We start from the raw sequence: 20,087 nt of genomic DNA, 5'->3' as shown, positions 1-20,087 counted from the left end.
CCTGCAATGCAACATGTGGCCAGCAACTTTGCAAACAGACCAGCATTGGAGCAGAACCAAGTATAGCAGCAAGTTTTGCAGCAAGATCTGTTCATTTTGATTATTTTGTTTCAATGTAACTTAGTTTAGTTACTTTGTAACTTGTTATCAAAGTTAGTAGGATTTGTTTTTGATTTGAAGTTGATGTAGTAGCTGATATGTCAGCTTACTTATTTTGTAATTCAAATTTGTATTAGTAAATTAGTGGGAGTAGTTAAATCATTAGGTAATAGTCATTTGACTTGAAAACTATGTATTTAGTCTTCATTATCAATGAATGAAGTGTGCTGCTGATTATTCATCCAAGTTTTTTGCTCAAGTTCATTTTCACTTTTGCTCTCGGTTTCATTTTTGTTCTTAAGCAAATTTATAGCTGTTTGTGTGTTGTTGCTAACTTTGTTCCAACAGCAGAAACCAAATTTTTTATTGGACTGAATCAAGAAAAGTTAAAGGAAGACATGAAGGAATTAACTCTTATAGAAACCACGGATTCAAAGATAGACTACAAGGATAAAGAAAAGTTGGAGGAAAACATAAAGGAACCAGCTCTTGCAGCAACAATGGAGTCAAAGATAGCCTACAAGGAGGATTGGATCATCGATGTTAAGTGCTCCAATCATATTACCAGTGACGAGAAGAAGTTGCAAGACATGGTTGAGTACAAAGGAATGAGAGTGGTGCTGACAGCCAACAATCCAAAGTTTTCTATTTCTCATATTGGAAAGACAACACTTCCAAGGTATGGCTCTCAGTAACTCCAACTTGAGAAGGTCTATCTTGTCCTTAGCTTGAAGAAGAATTTTCTTTCAGTACCTCAACTGGCAGCAACAAGGAATTATGTACTCTTTGGGCCTAAAGATGTGACTATATTCTAGAAAGTGAATGTGATTGGCACTTTTATTATGAAAGGAAGAAGAACATAGTCAGTTTATGTGTTATCTGCAGAGTCGAAATTTGTGGACAAGACTAGGAAGAATGAGACGGCTGATCTTTGGCATGAGCGCCTTGGACATGTAAGCTACAACAAGCTGAAGGAAATGATGAAGAATGATATATTGAGAGGACTTTCTCAAGTAGACATCCGAACAAACATAGTCTCTGTTGAATGTCAATTTGCCAAGGCTCACCAATTGCCACTCAATGAGTCAAAGCATCAACTCAAGACACCACTGGAGCTTATACACTCAAATGTCTTTGGCCCAATGAAGCAATCATCACTTAGAGGTATGAAGTATATGGTGACATTTATCGACAACTTCTCAAGGTACGTATGGATTTACTTTATGAAGGAAAAGCTAGAGACTTTTATGAACATTAAGAAGTTTACGAAGAAGATAGAAAGTGAACTCAATGAGAAAATTAAGTGTCCATGTACCGATAATGGGAGAGAATATCTATCTACTGAGCTCACTGTCTATCTTGAGAAGCACAAGATCATATAACAATTAACTTACCCCAATATTCTATAACAAAATGGAGTGGCAAAATGCAAGAATCGTCACCTCGTTGAAACTTGTCGAAGCATGCTTCATGCTAAGAATGTACCAGAAAGATTTCGAGTCGAGTGTATGAGAATGATAACCTATATAATTAGTAGGCTACTATAAGCTAAGTTGGGATTCATCTCACTGTATGAGATATTATGGAAGATCAAGATAACTATCAGCCATCTCAAGGTATTTGGTTGTGTATGCTACGTTTTTGTGCCACATCACCTAAGGAGTAAATTTGACAATAAGGCAATTCAGTGCATTTTCGTCGGCTATGATGATGCACGGAAAGGTTGGAGATGTTGTGATCCAACCACTGGAAGATGCCACACTTCAAGAAATGTGATGTTTGATGAAGCTTCTTCATGGTGGTCACCTCAAAAGATCGAGCTTCCAAAATCTCATAGCTTAAAAGAGATTCCGAAAGAAAATAAAGAAGATAAAGAGTAAGTATTGTATCCAAGTGAAGAAAGAGAAAGCTCACCCTTCAAGGAAAAGAGTCCATGGAAGATAGGCATACATCAATCTACATTTGAGGAGCTTCGTCCAAGACAAATACAAGTTGAGGAGCCTGCATAAGAATTACGAAGATTAGTAAGGCCAAGGCAGCCTAACCCAAGGTATGCCAACATTGCCTTTGTAAATGAGTCTATACCTATTAAGCCATCTGCTTATGAAGAAGCAACACAAAGCCTTGAGTGACAAAAATCTATGGAAGAAGAGATTAAGACATTAAAGAAAATCAAACATGAGACTTAGTGCCAAAGCCAAAAGATGTGAAGCCAATATCCTGCAAATGGATCTACAAGGTGAAGACCCGACCATATGGCTCAAATGAAAGGTATAAAGCTTGACTTGTTGCTCAAGGTTTCTCTCAATAATATAGGCTAGATTATGAAGAAACATTTAGCCCTGTGGCAAAGATCACAACTGTTCGAGTCTTATTAGCATTAAGCACTAAAAAGCCTTGAAAGTTGTGACAGATGGATGTCAAGAATGCTTTCTTACATGGAGAACTTGATAAGGACATCTACATGGAGTAACCAAGAGGTTTCGAGAACAAGATCCATCCCGAGTATGTTTACAAACTGAATAAGGCGTTTTACGGCTTGAAGCAGGCTCTAAAAGCATGGAATGGAAAGATCAATGAGTTTTTAATATAAAGTGGTTTTACAGTTGCTCCTTCAAAATCTAGTTTATTTGTGAAAGCAAATCAAGGAAAACTAGCCATAGTTCTAGTATATGTGGATGACTTAATCATCACGGGAGATTATTACGAGAAAATGTAGCGAACAAAGGAAAATCTTTCTATCATTTTTCATATGAAGGAACTAGAAGAACTCAAACACTTTTTTGGACTTGAAGTAGATCGCATGGAGGAAGTATTATTTTTGGGACAATAAAAATATGCAAAGGATCTTCTATAGAGGTATGGGATGCTTGACTGTAAGCCTATCTCCACTCCCATGGATCCCAATATAAACTACAAGTAGATGAAGGAAAACTTTTAGAAGATGTAACCATGTATCGACAACTAATCGAAAGTATTATTTCACTCTAAGCTAATCAGGCATAATTTATGCAGTTGGAGTGGCTAGTCGATACATGAGCAATCCTAAGAAGCCTCATCTTGATGCAATACGTCGCATCCTAAGGTATGTTAAAGGCACCATTAAGTTTAGTATTTTATACAATAAAACAAAAGAATGTCTAGTGGCTAGATATTGTGACGCCGACTATCTTAGAGACTATGATATGCAACAATCGACAATTGGGTACATCTTCATCCTTGGATCAAGAGCAATATCATGGTGCAATAAGAGACAACCATCAGCCCTATTATCAAGCCTTACTGCATTACTTCTCTTAGACTTTAATTAGAATAAGGTTTTTAAACCTATAAATAGATGTAGTCGTCTCTCCTCTTATATCATTCAAATTCAATAGTTAGTGAATTTTTCTTCTCCTCTGGCCGTGGTTTTTCCCAAAAGGGTTTCTACGTAAAATCTGTGTGTTCTATTTTTCTCTCTTTCTTTGAGATTAATTGTCATTATCAACGTTCGATTTTCACATATTTTTCATGTACAGAAAAAAAACATATAGAAGTTCACTATCATTACATTCGCGAGAAGGTCGTTAAAGAGGAAGCCAAGATGATGCCAACAATGACAGATGAGTAAGTTGGAAACATATTCACGAAGAGTTTGAGTAGACTAAAGTTTGAGAAGTTCAGAGAAGCACTCGATATGATCTGCAAATCATCTGTGGAAAGAAGTTTGCATTGAAGGGGGATTGTTTAAAGCCAAGGCAACTTTGGGATAAAAACCAAACTTATCCTTTAAGAGATTTTTTGTTTGGAAAATTCTAGAATATAAAATAAAGAAATATGATATTGTCTAAAAGACTAGATATTCTAGATTAACATTCTAACTATTATATGTTTGTAAAATTAATGGCAAGGATGTTGACATGTATCAACAATCCAACGACCATTAAACTCTATAAATATGGGTAGGAGCTTTCATTCTTATAATGAAGTAAGAGAGAAGTGTGTGTCATATTATAGTTGTATTGTATATTAATAAAAGTGCTCTTTTCTCTTGTAATTGTAAGTCTCGGTTAAGCCTTAGGTTTTTAAGCACTTGGTGCACTTGGGTTAGCTGTTATATATGATCGACTCTGCCGCCTGAGTATTATAATGCACTAAGAAGTTAGAAAATATAAGGTTAACCGACTTCAAAGAGTTGGTGTAACATTAGTTGTAGGTCCTAGGTCCTCTATAGTGGATGTGTTGTGCTCGTCGAGTTCTCAAGAAACAATGATGACAACGAAACATCATCGGTTATAACAGATGAAAAATGTGAAAGACAAGTAAATTCTTGTTTTGTTCCACCTTTGTTTGATCCATCAACAGCTTTTTTTCTAAATATTGCTTATTTCATCGTCTTCAAGGTTGGAGGGGATGAATGAGTTTCGTAATTATTAAAATTTAATTATTTATTTCTATTAATTTTTTTAGGTAATTTTTTAATTTTTTAGTTTTATGATGCAAATAAGGTGTTGATTTGTTGAAGGAGTTATATTTTTGTTTTGTTTTTCGGCTTTTTTAAAGATGAATAAACTTTTTACATGAATGAGATTTAATGTTTATTTTAGTTGTATCAGTTTAATGATAAAATTTTCTTATGTTCTCACTGCTAATTAATATATAGTTTTTAGAAGCTTTGATTTTTGATATATGGATTTTTTTTCCTTTGTGATTGAATTGTTTATATAAGTAATAATATATATTATTTTGTTTCAAAACTTATAAAAAAATAAGTATTTATGTTTTTAAAAATTTATAATAATTATTAAAATTAAATAACTAAAACTACAACTTTAAAATAAAACTCAAAATAAATAAATATTTAAGTTGAAATATTTAAAAGATTAGTATTCTAAACATTGATTTTATGTAACTTACTTTCTTAACCCACATCGAGGAGACAGTATTTGCCTAGTTGCTTAGTTTGTAAGCTTTTAAATTCTCTTGAATCCAAGTATTTTACTGTTTGGTTTGTAAGCTTTTAAATTCTCTTGAATTTAAATATTTTACTTCAAACTGGGCCTATTGGGCCATGTGAGTAGCAATTAGTGTCATTAAGCGTCATGAACTTTATTTAAAGTTGTATCAATTTAATTTAATTAAATAAACTAACAAGAAGGGAGGACCCTCATAATCGTTTGAGAGATTAAGTGCAGGATTAAGCAGCAACAATACAGTTTGAGAGATTAAGTGCAAGATTAAGCAGCAACGACATCATTTGAGAGATTAAGTGCAGGATTACAGTAATGTTTTCTGTCAAAATACTTTCCCTGATGTTTTCTATCTCAAATGCTAAGTTGAATAAGAAGAAATCAAAAAAAAAAAAAATTAGTTTTCAGTAATGTGGTTCATTTACTGTTAAAAACAATGCCAAGCTTAAAATTGAATCCCCATTGATCAATTGTGGAAATAATTAAAGATTATTGATGTATTTTGCTGTTCATTAAGGAAAAAGAAAAAGGTTTATTTAGAATTTTTATTCATATATTTTGATGTTCCTTAAGCATAAAAAAAAGAGAAATAATCGATTCGATCGTCCATCAATGAGTGGTTAAAACTTCGAACTTCAAACCGAGTGAAAGAAAATTTCTACCAGAGCAACATAAAGCTTTAGCAATGGAGACAAGACTCTCTGCATCTCTGGGTCTCCCTTCTTCTGACTTAAATCATCCGCCAATCAACACCAACTTCGCCTCCCTTTTCACCCATTTCATCACTCTCACTTCATCTCCGGAAAACCCTCAAAAACCCCTCAAACCTCTCCTACATCACCTCTCGTTTGCTTCTGCCTCCATTTCTGCAGATCCTCAAACTGCAAAACCCACCAAGTTTCGTTTTCCGCTCCCTTTCGCCAATTTAATTGAATCCCAGCAACCCAAATCGCCTAAATTCCCCAAATGGCTAGAACCCAGATCAAGAAACAGCTCCAAAGCCCAAACCCTTATGAAAAACTTATCTGTCTTCGAAAGAGCTCTAATCGGTGCAGGTGGTGGTGGAATTGCCGGTGCATTTACTTACGTATGCCTTCTCCCACTCGATACCATCAAAACCAAAATGCAGACAAAGGGTGCTTCCGAGATTTATGCTAGCACCTTTGATGCAGTAGTCAAAACTTTCCAGACGAATGGTATTCTTGGATTTTACAGAGGAGTTTCAGCTGTTATTGTAGGTTCAACGGCTTCTTCAGCTGTTTATTTTGGGACATGTGAGTTTGGGAAGTCTTTTTTGTCCAAATTGGAGTGTCCAGCTTTGCTAATTCCTCCAACTGCTGGTGCTATGGGAAATATTGTTTCATCAGCTATAATGGTACCCAAAGAGTTGATTACTCAAAGAATGCAAGCTGGTGCTAAAGGAAGCTCATGGCAAGTCTTGTTAAGAATTTTAGAAAAAGATGGGATTTTGGGTCTTTATGCTGGTTACTCAGCTACATTGTTGAGGAATTTGCCTGCTGGGGTGTTAAGTTATTCCTCGTTTGAGTATTTAAAAGCTGCGGTTTTGAGAAAGACAAAACAGACTAATTTGGAGCCAATTCAGAGTGTTTGTTGCGGTGCTTTGGCTGGTGCAATTTCAGCTTCTTTGACTACTCCTCTCGATGTCGTGAAAACAAGGTTGATGACTCAGGTCCATGGGAATAAAGTTGCTGCTGCTATGTATAGTGGGGTTAATGCGACGGTGAAGCAGATTTTCAAGGAGGAAGGTTGGATTGGTTTGACTAGTGGACTGGGGCCTAGAGTTGTTCATAGTGCTTGTTTTTCAGCTTTGGGCTATTTTGCATTTGAGACTGCCAGGCTTGCAATTTTGCATCAGTATCTGGAGCACAAGGAGAAAGAGTTGTCCAAAATCAGTGTTGCACCGGCTTGAGTTACATTTAGTGGTGATAATGCTAATTTTTATCACTGTTTTGTTAAATTTGTTTTGTTGCCATGTTGTGTAGTGCAAAGAAACTGATTTTTGGCATTGCATTTCTTGGTTAGAGTTTCATTTTTTTTTCTACTGATATATATCAATTTAAAATAAGTTTGATTAATGCACCAATGTATGAAGAACCTTCTTATTCTATATTACCTCAGATTCAATATGCTGCTGAATTTTACATTTTCTGTTTGTAATATCCGATACCATGCTTGCTAGTCCATGAACATTTGTAGATTTCACATCAATAATAGGTTAAAGTTTCTATGACTTCCAAGTTGACTAGGTAGTAATGGTATTTTTGTGGTCATCTCTTGTTCTGGTCTTTTAGATAAATTTTTATGATTACTGGCTTGTTATTGGTTTGGTGAATGATTAATAAATGATTGATTGTGCTCCATCGAGGGTGCTGTAACTAATGCAGATTCCACCTCCATCACTGTAAAGTTTTCTGCTCCAACTTAGGTGGAGATAATGCATCATGTCGATTTAACTCACATTATTGGCAATGGTCTGTAATTCTCTCTGATGAAAATGCCTATATGAAATCTATCATAGTTTTTCCTCTACAAAATTCCCTGTTAAGTTTTGCATGGAGACTGCTATGAGAATCAAGCAACTATAACTTGCTCTTGTGATGTTTTTGGTGTGGAATATTAAATTATCTAGAATCAAGAAAGGTACTTTTTAATTTATAAAAATCAGAAACTTATATATCCGTGCTCTAAATACTAGTTAGTTTATAGTTATGTGAGGGAATGCATGAAAGAAATTTCCCCTGCTGCTGTTGGTGGATATTATACGTTCATCCCTTTAGAAACTCTATGGATTTAATTCTCCTCGCATATCTATGGAGAAATGGCTTCTTTAAATTTCTGTACGAGTTTACCTTCTTTAATTATTTCTCATGTGCATGATGGCTTTTTGCTGTCGATGTTTATTGGATAAAAGTAAGTAAAAAATGAAACCTTTTCTTTGGATGGATGGTGATCAAATACGGGAATTGGCATGAGCTGTACATATGCTTCCAAGATATGCTTGTTCTGTATATAAATAAAGCCTAGCGGCGGGAATAAGATAGTGTGCTGCTTCTAAAATATCATTTTGTAGGTTCCAGTTGTTCAGTGGCTTTCTGGAATGGATGAGTCTGTGCTGTGCTTTTAACGGAACTTTTTGGCTATTTCAGATATGGGTATATCAGTATGTATTCTACATGAATGTGTTAAATGTTTTCCGAGTTCTCTCTTGGAAGGTCTCATCGTTATATCTAGATGTGCGTGGAGCATGAGTGCTCGATACTGATGCTTGGAAGAAAAGACGAAGACTGGGAGCAACATCGGCTTGGGTAGGAAATTGCTGCCTTGGAACTGTAGATAGTTTGATATGGAAAAGCATTTGATGTATGCTGTAGGATTCAAATCAACAAGGAGATACTTTATGGCATGTATAGCTGGTCTGCTCTGCATCTGCACGATTATATGGAAAGTAGGGGTGTGAAAAAATTTTCTAATCCTAAAAAATCGAATAAAAAAAACCAAATTTTTCGGTTTAAACATTTTAATCCGAATAAATTGATTAAGGAATAACCTATAAGGTCATATCCTCGTAACTCATTTACATATCTAAATCAAAATTTAAACCTTAAACTTAAATATCCATTAAAACTTGTTATTCTTACAAACTCAAACCCATTAATAATTAAAACCTAAATTGGTAATTTATTTTTATGACATTTTAATTTTTCATCATTTAACATATAAAAACCCAAATTGATATGTACATGAATGGTAGAAGACAAGAAAATAGTATGTTGGATTGTTGGCCATATAAAAAAATAAATATTGTTTGAGTTCATTAAAATTGTTTAATTTAATTTTAATATTTTTATAATGAATTTAAAATAAAATTAAAGGAATACGATATATTAAATTGAAGAAAAAAGATAATTATTTAAAACAAGGAAATAAAATTGTAGGTACTTCAAATAAAATTCCTTTTCCAACTCAAAAGAAAATCTAAAAACCTTTCTCCCACGATCGGTTCGATTTATTTAGTTTACATGGGTAATTCAATTTATTTAGTTATTGGTATAAAAAATCAAAATGAACATCATAAAGCATATTTGCAAGACTTGTGCTGGTAAAATATGTAATGACCCTATATCTCTTCTGGAAAAATATGAAAATTTTAATCATTATGTGAAGATGGAGGTTGGGTAGAGGTGACAAACGACCGAATTTTCTTTGGATTCAGAATTTTTTGGGCTTAAGTTTTTTTCGGGATTAGATTTTTTTGGGCTCAATTTTTTTTGTGCTCGGGTTCTTTTAGACTCTAATTTTTTCAGATTTGAACTTAGAGTCGGGTAAATTTTGACGGATTCAAATAATTTGGATTTTCTAAATTATAACTATTTTAATTTTGAATTTAATAAAATGAATTATTTTTATACGATGGGAAACACAATTTAGATTTACCTTATAAAAACCATAATACATTTATTTAATAGAGTTTGTTTAGATAAAATAATTAAAGTGTTTATTGTATGTAAAATTCATTATATTTTATTATTATATTATTATATTATATTGTCAATTGAATAATTCTATCTTTCTTATATTCTAAAATATATATTTCAAAATTTAAATATATTATACTAAACTCAAACCGAATAATATTCTTATTGTTACCTAAACTCAAAATAAACTAATTATACCCAAATCTCAAGTCGAAATAAAAAGAATTTAAACCCAATACCCAAATACAATTTATAAAAGTCAAAACCTAATTCAAAATCTAATTTAATAAAAATGATATTTTATTAAGATATTGAGTTTTTAATAATATTTTATTTATTACATATAACTATTGGTATTTTATCTTTTATTATAATCTATAAGATAATAATAGTTATATCTATGTATTAATAGTTTGTCATAGTTATATATTATATTATTGTATTATATAATAGTATATCATCTATTAAAAGTTAGCTATTAAAACTGACTTAACCTACTAAATCGAGTCAATTTAAGTAAATTAGTTGGTAAATGCAGTTTTGATTTTGAACTAATTAGTAGTTATATATGTATTAATAGTTGTAAAATATATTAAAAATTAAAATTATTGTTTATTATAATGGTTAAAATAAGCTCTAAGTTTATATATTCTTCATACATTTGAAAGTTAGTCATCTTACTATATTCTATAATATTATCTCATGTCATATATAATAATTTATATATACGCATCAATGATTAAACATCATAATATTATGTAATACTATATCTTTTACTATAATATAGTAATAGTTATTTATATATATATATATGTATATATATATATATATACTAATAATTTTAGTTATAAGTATATATCATATTATGTTATTATGTAATAGCATATAATCTATTATGATTGGCGTTTAAAACAAATTTAACCAACTAACTGAATCAATTCAAGCGGTTTGGTAAATTAGATTTTGATTTTAAAATAATTAATAGTTTTAAAATATATTAATTATTATATCATCACTTGTTAGTTAATTCAAGTTTTAAAGAGTTTTGAAAACCATGGTTTGATTTGAAATCCAAGGAAATACAATTTGAAATAAAATAGTTTAAATATGATAAATCAATTCAAAAACGAAAAATAAACCCAAAACAATTAATAGCCTCCAAGAGTCCAAAACAATCCAATTAAAAATAAGACTTTATCATAACCAAATTTTAAAACAGACATTTAACCTAGTCTCCCGGTATGCCAACCTGTTCTAAATTTGCTAGTTACCTGAGAGGAAAACAAATAAAGAGTGAGATTACGAGCTCAGTGTGTAACTTAACTCAACGAGCATATCAAATACATATAAACTAACTGATACGAATGCAATTGCAGTTCAGATACAGAGTTAGATGCAAAATCACATACAGATTTAGATGCATATTCAGATACTACCATCATTCGCTACACATCATCTCTATCCATCCCTACACATTATCTCCGTCTATCTCTAAACACCAAATAGGGTATTAAATTCTCATCCAACCCCACACACCTATAAGTGAGCGTATGTCACTTTTTAGAATAGTGCGGTCAAGCTGCCAAATATAATACGTGAAAATTCGCTAGAACAGATAAATGTGGTTGAGCCACCAGAACAGATACAAGTGGTTTTTACCACCAGATAGGGCAGATTAGTAAACTGTCAACACTTTCTCCATCTCATCATTATCCCACCCCAATGCAAATGTACGCACTAACAGATATCAAATGCACATTTATCATACATGCTTACCACATCATAACATGCTTAATGGAATTACCAATTTACAAAATATATACATATTTCACATATACTATCCACATTATAAACAGTAGCATAACACCATATTTCATGTTTTTATGTCCTACATATACAGTACGGATCCTACCGAGTGACTAAATACGAATCACATATCAATACGATCCTGAGTACAATTTTCAAAAAATGGGCCCACACAATCATGTGGCCCACACGACCCAATTGGCCCAACCCGTGTGGTCCACACAACCCAATTGACTCAGATCGTGTGACTTGTACGGCTTGACATACGGCCGTGTGGCGTTGATAGCCCACTTTTCGACATTACGTCATTCGCTATTTTTCGAGTTTTTCGTTATACACCTGGTAAGTTTCCAATGTAAATCCAAAAGTGAGAATTCCAGTACCTAAATCGACATTTCAACCAGATTAGCCAACAAGAATTACCAATTTTTGAATCCCTAATTCGATTCCGAAGAACCACAATCAACCTTAATACCATAAAAATTCAGCCCCTAACATGGCGTAACGTCACTTACCCTCAAAGAAAAAGCAACCCAATGCACTTAATTTGCTGGAAGTACCAAACGCCTCACAATCCTCTCCTAAAAACACAACAAAACAATTAATTCTACAATCCATAGTTTAAACCGACAATCTTCCTTACTCTCCGCGAAATAAACATCAAAACAAAACTTAAAACGAAAATTGACTATACTTACCAGCAAAACAACGACAACAATAAGGAAACAATCAAGAAATCTCAACATAAAAGAGCAAGAAAGGAAAGAAGGTGAAAACCAAAAGAAGAGTTGATGAATGTGGAATTGGGGAAAAATTGGAAAGAGAAAAAAAAAAAAAAAAATTAGTTTAGGAACTTGAGAGGGAGTGGAAAAATTTTGGGGAAAAAATCTAATTAATTTTTTTTAAATATACCACTAACCAGATTTTCTGATAACTAATCAGATTATCCATAGTTTGAAATTGACCCAATCAGGTCCACTTAGGCAATATCACAAAGAATTAGCGAAAATATTCTCATTTGCACGCACAGAGATTTGAACACAGGATCAAAGGGTAAGTTGAAATCTTACTACTGAAGTAGCAGACTCAGTCTATAATTAATTAAGCGAAAGTAATATTTAAACCAGAAGTTCAAAGATAGGGGTTGAAACAAAAGTTAACAAAATTCAAGAGAAAAGATTTGAACTCAGAACCTTTCACACATTACTCACAACATTTAACTACTATACCAAATTAATCACTTTAATTAATTTTAATAATTCAAAAACTAAAATTTCGGGGCATTACAATCAATCTATCTCTATTTGACATGGTTTTTTCCTATACCTATGAATTCCATTGGACCCAAAAATGATACATTAGAAGAATCTTTGGGTCTTCCAATACCAATAGGTTGATTGTTTCGCTCTTGTATATTCTAAAAGGAAAAAAGATCTCTGAGAGATGTTTCCTGGATCTGAAAGAGAGTACTTGGGTTCTCCCAATAACTAAAAAGTGTATCATGCCTGAATCTAACCAGGGTTCGTGGTGGTGGAGGAACTAGATCGGAAAAAAGAGGGATTCTAGTTGTAAGATATCTAATGAAGCCGTTGATGGAATTGAGATCTCATTCAGAGAGGAAGATATCAAATATCTGGAGTTTCTTTTTTTATATTATATGGATGATTCAATCTGCAAGGACCATGATTGGAAATTGTTTGATTGTCTTTCTCCGAGTAAGAGGCGAAACATAATCAACTTGAACTTGGAATTCAAAATCTTAGTGAAAGACTGGATTTGTTATCTCATGTTTGCTTTTCATGAAAAAATGCCAATTGAATCGGGACCCTTGGCACAAATAAAAGCGTTACGAGTTCCATACAAATTCCCTTTCAATACAATTTCTTTCAAATTCATTAAAATTTCATTGACTGATTCTTGAATACTTACTATGGTAGAATATTCGTGGGGTATTTTCTCATATTTTGCACGTGTAATGCCTATTGTGTCGGTTTGGCCTTTCATAAGTGGAGACAGAATAAAGCGTCCATAATAAAGGCACTTACTATCTATTCTTGATTCAACACAATTCAACTGTCGTGTCCGAGTCGGAGTAGAGACTTTTCCTTTCTCTCGAACCATAGTAATATTAGAAAATTCAAAGTTTATTAGAATAACATATAAATAGTCTCTTTTTTTTTTGGTGAATTAAAATAATAGGGTAAAGCCCGAACAACAAATGCGACTAGAGCGACTCAAACTCAGGCCACACCTGGAGCAATGAACACACTTAACCATCAAGCCATCACATAGAGTTCCATATAAATAGTCTTTTTAAGTACTTCAAGCCATCAAAGTTTATCAAAATAACATAACATATAAATTGTTCAGGTCTTTGCTTGAGCAATTCAATTGGGAAATTGATTGAGTTTGTAAGTAAACCCAACACAAACTAATTGAGAAAAAAAAATCTAAAAAGCAAAATTTATTAAAAAAAACAATTTCAACAATTCTATAATAATTATTAAAATTAAATAACTAAAACTATAACTTCAAAATAAATCTCAAAATAGATAAATATTTTTAAAGGATAGTATTCTAAAAATCTATTTTATATAACTTTCTTTCTTAGCTCACAACATTAAAATAATTTGGTCAAAGACAATATTTGCTTGGTTTGCAAGTTTTTAAACTCTCTTGAATCTAAGCATTCTACTCCAAACTTGGACCAATTTAATTCAATTAAACAAAGAAACAAGAAGGTCGAATATGGAGACCTGACCCCAGTCAGCTCAAGTAGTAGGCAAAGATCAAGTGCAGGATACTAGATTGAGTGAAAGAAAATGTTATCTGCCTATAAGCAATGCACACAAGGATTCCAAAAAGGCTTGGAGGTCACCAAGCGCCAAGAGAGCCACTCAAGCCTGAAACATGGTGCTTTTGAGAACCAAAAGTCCGGAGGTTTGTTTTAGAACGTGGATGGATCACCAAAAATCCGGAGAAAAGTTTTAGAATATTTTGAGATTGCATAAAGTTGTATAAAAATGTTCTAGAGAATATGATCTGATTGTACATTTGTATTATTTGTAACCCTTAAATTATAAGGGTTTGGATCGTACGCTTGTATTATTTATAGCCCTTAAATCGTAGGGGCTTGGACTATATTTTTAACATGCAGCTAAAGAAGATTTCTTTAGACTAAAACTCATGTCTCTGGTATTTGATGAATCGGGATCAAGATAAAAGGCGAAGAAAGACTAAAAACGGTATAAAGTTAAAAACAATACCCTCAAATCTCAGTTTATAACTCAACTCTATATTTGTTTACACCAAAACAAATTTTGTGATTTAATTCATGTGAAATCCCACCTCTCTTATTTATATATATGACTTATTATTTTATATAAAGTTTAATATGTCAACAACTTTTATTATTTAAAATTTAAAATTTTAATTTTATACAATTTTGATTATATTATAATAAGTAAAAGTTATTTTATATAAATTCTAAATATTTAATTTTTATTATATTTATATAACTTTTAAATTTTAATTAAAGATATTATAGTTTTTAAATTTTATTTTGGTGAATATTTTCAAATTCTTAATTTTTCTATCAACCAAAACCTTCTTTATTTTTTATAAAAATATTTTTATGAGTATTTTTAATTTAATATTAATTAATTTTAACATAATTAAATTTTTGTTATAACTTACTATTATATCAATAAAATATAATGAGGATTTATGAATGAAATACGTATTTACGCTAACATCCAAAAGTGTGTTTAATTTTAATTATTTTATACCGTATTTTCTTTAATTTTATTGTTTGATATTAGATAGTAATTTCCATTATGAAAGGGTTGGTAATTTGTGTTAGATCCATTAATTGCTTCAAAAGTGTTAATCAACTACTCACTCAAATTTTGATTTTTGTCAAATTTTGTTTCCTCTTTTAGTTCTTTGCTTTAAAAAAAAATAAATTTATCCTAATCATAAAAATATAGGAAAAGTACAATTTAAAAAAATAAGGAAGCACACGTCGACACCCAATTTCATCCAAATTTATTCGACACCTAATTTCATCCAAATTTATTTCTTCCTGAGTGCGTTTTGTTTCATTCAATTAAATTAAAATATTAATTTAATAAAATTATATTAAAAATTTTATATAGTTTTAAAGATTAATTCTATATTAGTTAAATTTTGAACATAATTTTTGGTTAAAGAATATTAATTTTTTATACAAATAATATAAAAATAACTATATCAAAAATGAATCGGAGAAATAATTATTTACGAAAATAAATTGTTTTGAACAGTGTCCGTTGGTGTTGCCAAACACACTAGGGGCATCATCCCACTTTCCCTCAATCATCATGCCATCACGAGCTTCTTAAAAAAAATTTGTTTGGTGTTGTCACCGTGTCAAAAGGTTCTAATATATATTTTTAAAAATACTTAAAAATACAAATATAATTGAGAACAAAGAAAATATTTTTAATCTCGTCAACTTGCATTTAAAAATATCTTATATATTAATTTACATATCTAACAAACACAATTATTTGTGAGTTAGGAAAGAAAAATTTTAAGTTATTTTTGCATAAATAGAAAGAAGTTAAAAAATTCTAGCAAGAGGATTTTAAAGTAATTAATCTAATGCCTAAGAGGATTTTAAAAATTTTGAATGAGAAAATAGAATTTAAAAAATGAGAAAATAGAATTTAAAATTATTGTATGATTAAAATCATTTTGAATAATAGATTTGTGTGATCTCAAATTTAAATATTCAGAAATTCAAATATTTAAAATTTAACTTTTGAAAAATTAAATTCAAATTATGAAGTTTAAATTTAAAAGAATTATTTATTAATCTTTTGAGTAGTTCCAATTTAAATTATTTTAATAGTTTTTATTCTCCAATTTTGAGATGTAGATGTGGATACATGTAAATCATTATATTTACATAGTAAAACAGTTATTATCTACAGTAAAAACTATTCACTTTCTCTTCTTATCACCCTTTTCGCTCTGTCTGAGTTTCAAGTACCACAGGAGCTGCTGGGAAGTTGAACCACCATTCTCTAAGTCTCCTCATCCATCTTTCCATGCTCGCCTTCCTCGGAGGCGAATACCTCGTAAATGTCTCCAAAAACACCACCAGAAGCATATATTTACTAGGCACCAACGTTAGAACCAATGCTGTGAATACCAACAGAGTTGCAAATCTATCGCTTGCCTAGTTAAGTTTAACACCATGACCACAAAATCAGCTTAAAGACAACGAACTGACAGATCGGACAATAATGAAAAACTCAAGAGTAGCACCTGTGGGAAAATGGAGAGCAGCAAGACACGAAACTTGAGAAGAACAATGTTTCCATCCTAGACAAGCTGTTCAGCTTGAGATATTGCGTACTGAACAGCCAAAAGATGTTCTATTGTGTTCATAGGTGCCATTACCTTGAGTTCAACCAAAGGCCTGCCTTGGTTTCAAAATCTCGTAACAACCATAAAGATCACACAATAATGGGTAGCGTCAATGGCAAGGTATAACCAGTCCATCCCCTGAAATGGACAAAGAATTCCTATGTGCTTGATTTTCGATCAACCATGCCTCCTTTATACAACACTAGAACTATTTTCTTCGGCTGAGTTGAGTACCTAAGCTGACAATAAGGGAATGAAACATTTACAAAACTTCACTTCCAGGTATCAGTGGAACTCCTCCCGATGATTATCACAAGTGCAGATGGATAAGACCATACATTGATGATTTTCAAACTTCAGCATATTGGTCGAGTATGCCACAAATCGAGAGCGACATTGTAACACCCCTCACCCGTATCCAACTCTGGGACAGGGTTCGAGGCGTTACCGGACTTAAACATTCACAAACATACAAAACTGGGTTACCAAATTTCGCCCAAAATTAAAACTTTTCAAACACATGCATATTGTCCCTTATACAGGCCTTCGAAGCCTATAACATACATCGGGGTGGTTCGGGACTAAACTGAGAACTTTTGAAAGTCTTTAGGCAACTTAACAATTTTCTAGCTTTGGAGAGTCACACGCCCGTGTGGGTTGGGTCGTGTGGTCGCACACGTTGGTGTGGCTTGGGACACGCCCGTGTCCTCAGCCCGTGTAACTCTCTGTTTATGACGTCAGCAACCGTTTAAGGGCACACGGCCAAGGCACACATCCGTGGCCAGAGGCCGTGTCCTCCACACGGCTAAGACATACGGCCATGTCTCTACCCGTGTGGTCAAGGCTTAGGCTAATTTCCAAGCCTTTTTGTCATCTTTACATACACACACATGCACGATTTCAATGACATTCATCATGTACATATGCCATATACTTTTCATACATAGTGCACAAGCACAATTACATAACCACATCACAAGACATTAACACATATCATGGATAAATGGGCTTACAAGCCAAAATCATTATAAGCCATATCTCATGGCTATAAACAACAAATCAATATAAATCAATACCTTTGGCTAATCACAACAATAGTCATCATAGAAAAACTAAGTCCCTATACATGCCTCTCATTTGAAAGCATTTAACATACACATATCAATACTCCACGGATAATGGCTCGATAGTGTGATGCTACCTCAAACGATCTACAACCCCGAGCTGACTTGGAAAAACTAAAAGAAATGGAAAGGAGGGAGTAAGCTTTACGTTTAGTAAGCTCGCATGAAAATAATAAGCAACGCGATAATATGTTATTTTCATTTTTTTTCTATTTATTCAAATTCCAGCTAAGCTATTTTCCCGAGTCACATTCATTAAATTATTTATATCTGGAGCTAAGAAACTCCAAATTAAGATCCGTTAATTTTTACAAACACTAGACTCATATCTCTTCTTATCATAAAATTTTCAAAATTTTTAGTCTAGCCAATATGTACAGTTTATTATTCAAAGTCTCCTCTGTTTTGTTGTTTGATAGCTTCGACCTTTCTTCACTAAAATTTATTTATCTCATAGTACGAGACTCGGATAACGTTCTCACTCTTTATCCTGAAATTAGACTCATTTAGGATTTCATTCATATGATCTAACTCATAATTATTTTTGTACAATTTCTAGTGATTTTCCAAATTCAAAACTGGGGATTCCGAACTCATTCTAACTCTGTCTCACGAGAATTTGAATATCTCATAATATTAAATTCTTTTGCTTGTAATGTTTCTTCTATGTGAAACTAGACTCAATAATATTTCATTTCATATTTAATTCAGTCTCTAACTCAATTTCCACTATTTTTGGTGGATTTTTAAAATAGGACTAATGCTATTGTCCTATTCTGTTTTGGCACAACATAATGTTCACTATCATAAGATCATTTCCAACTAATCATGAACTTACCATTTCATGGATCCCTTACTCATTTTTCACAATAGAGTTCAATATAAAAGTCATTATTTCTCATGGGCATACTTAGTCATACATCCCAAATATAGGATAATTCCCTATCACATGCACTCAACCATCAAATTAGTGTCATGACAAAACATCATAGTATTAATCTTAGTTGAGCTCAATAATTCAAGAATTTCCATTCTCATTTCTCGTTTTGATCCCGTTGAATTTCTTGAGAATCTCGATGGATAGCCATTTACCGTCAAATCATACAAGTGATCATTTTCAAGCACGCAGTCCCGCGAACATCACATCTTACAGCGAGATTACCAGTCCAGGCTAAATCCCCCGAAATATAAACTCATAGAGTGATGTCGGGATTACCAGTCCAGGCTAAATCCCTTGTGACAACAAACACCCTCAATGAGCTCGGATCTGAATTACCAGTCCAGGCTAAATTCAGACCCTAATTCGGATTACCCGTCCGGGCTAAATCCAATGCACATATATTCTTCGGGAGGCTCAATCATCCAAAGGAACATCCGTCCGGGCTTGATCCTTTTTATAATTGATATCAGCGGATTACCCGTCCGGGCTAAATCCCTTTCTGCAACACATGCAAGATCTCATTACACATGTAACACATGGTTTATCCATCGAATTCCCTTTTTAACCTCAACCGAGACATTTTTCAACAAATCATTTTCAAATATGCATTTCATGTAATTTCATGCCATCAATAAATGCACTTATCATGCACTCATAAACCATACAATTAGGCATGTTAGGAGTTTATTTTAAGTTATCTGAACTTACTTGTCGAAATCTCATCAAGTAAAACCGTGTAGCAATTCATACAATCCAGGCAATAGTAATTTAACACTCAATTCATGTAACAATAATTTGCCATTCAATTTCACATTACATTTTTCCATATCATACACACCATCCATCAACTTCTCTTAAACATATTAGATCATACAATTTATGCCATACCAATAGAGAATTACAATTCATGCATGGTATTGCATTATTATTAACACACGAACTTACCTCGATTTAGAAACGGCAATTTACCTTTTTAGTCCATAACCTTGTATTTTCCCGATTTAAGCCCGAATCTTGATTTCCTTGATCTATAATATCATATTTAGTCTAATAATTAGTCACATTATTCATACGGGTCCAAAAATCATATTTTTACAAATTTACATTTTGACCCATAAACTTTTACATATTTGCACTTTTTTCCCAAGGCTCGGAAATTAAACTTCATCCTATTTTCTTATGTTTTATGACATGCTGATCATTTTTTCCTTCTATGGAAACCTCAAATTCTCACTCTAACATGTACTTATGAACATTA

General features: G+C 32.5%; 1 protein-coding gene across 1 annotated transcript; it reads left to right on the top strand.

Moving 5' to 3' along the window:
* Window positions 1–5,251: 5,251 nt before the first annotated feature.
* Window positions 5,252–7,205, top strand: LOC108467637 (protein MITOFERRINLIKE 1, chloroplastic-like). The gene has a single exon (XM_017768346.2). The coding sequence runs from the start codon at window positions 5,734–5,736 to the stop codon at window positions 6,976–6,978; it is 1,245 nt and encodes a 414-aa protein (XP_017623835.1). The 5' UTR covers window positions 5,252–5,733; the 3' UTR covers window positions 6,979–7,205.
* The last annotated feature ends 12,882 nt before the right edge of the window (window positions 7,206–20,087 follow it).

Source organism: Gossypium arboreum, chromosome 8 (genome assembly GCF_025698485.1).
Source record: "Gossypium arboreum isolate Shixiya-1 chromosome 8, ASM2569848v2, whole genome shotgun sequence".
In the NCBI taxonomy this organism is placed as follows: domain Eukaryota; kingdom Viridiplantae; phylum Streptophyta; class Magnoliopsida; order Malvales; family Malvaceae; genus Gossypium; species Gossypium arboreum.
Note: the sequence above shows the minus strand (reverse complement) of the source record. Positions and strands in the feature narration are given on the sequence as shown.

Bases quoted from the DNA above. Each gene is read 5' to 3' on its own strand.
- LOC108467637 (XM_017768346.2), top strand. From the start codon at position 5,734: ATGGAGACAAGACTCTCTGCATCTCTGGGTCTCCCTTCTTCTGACTTA.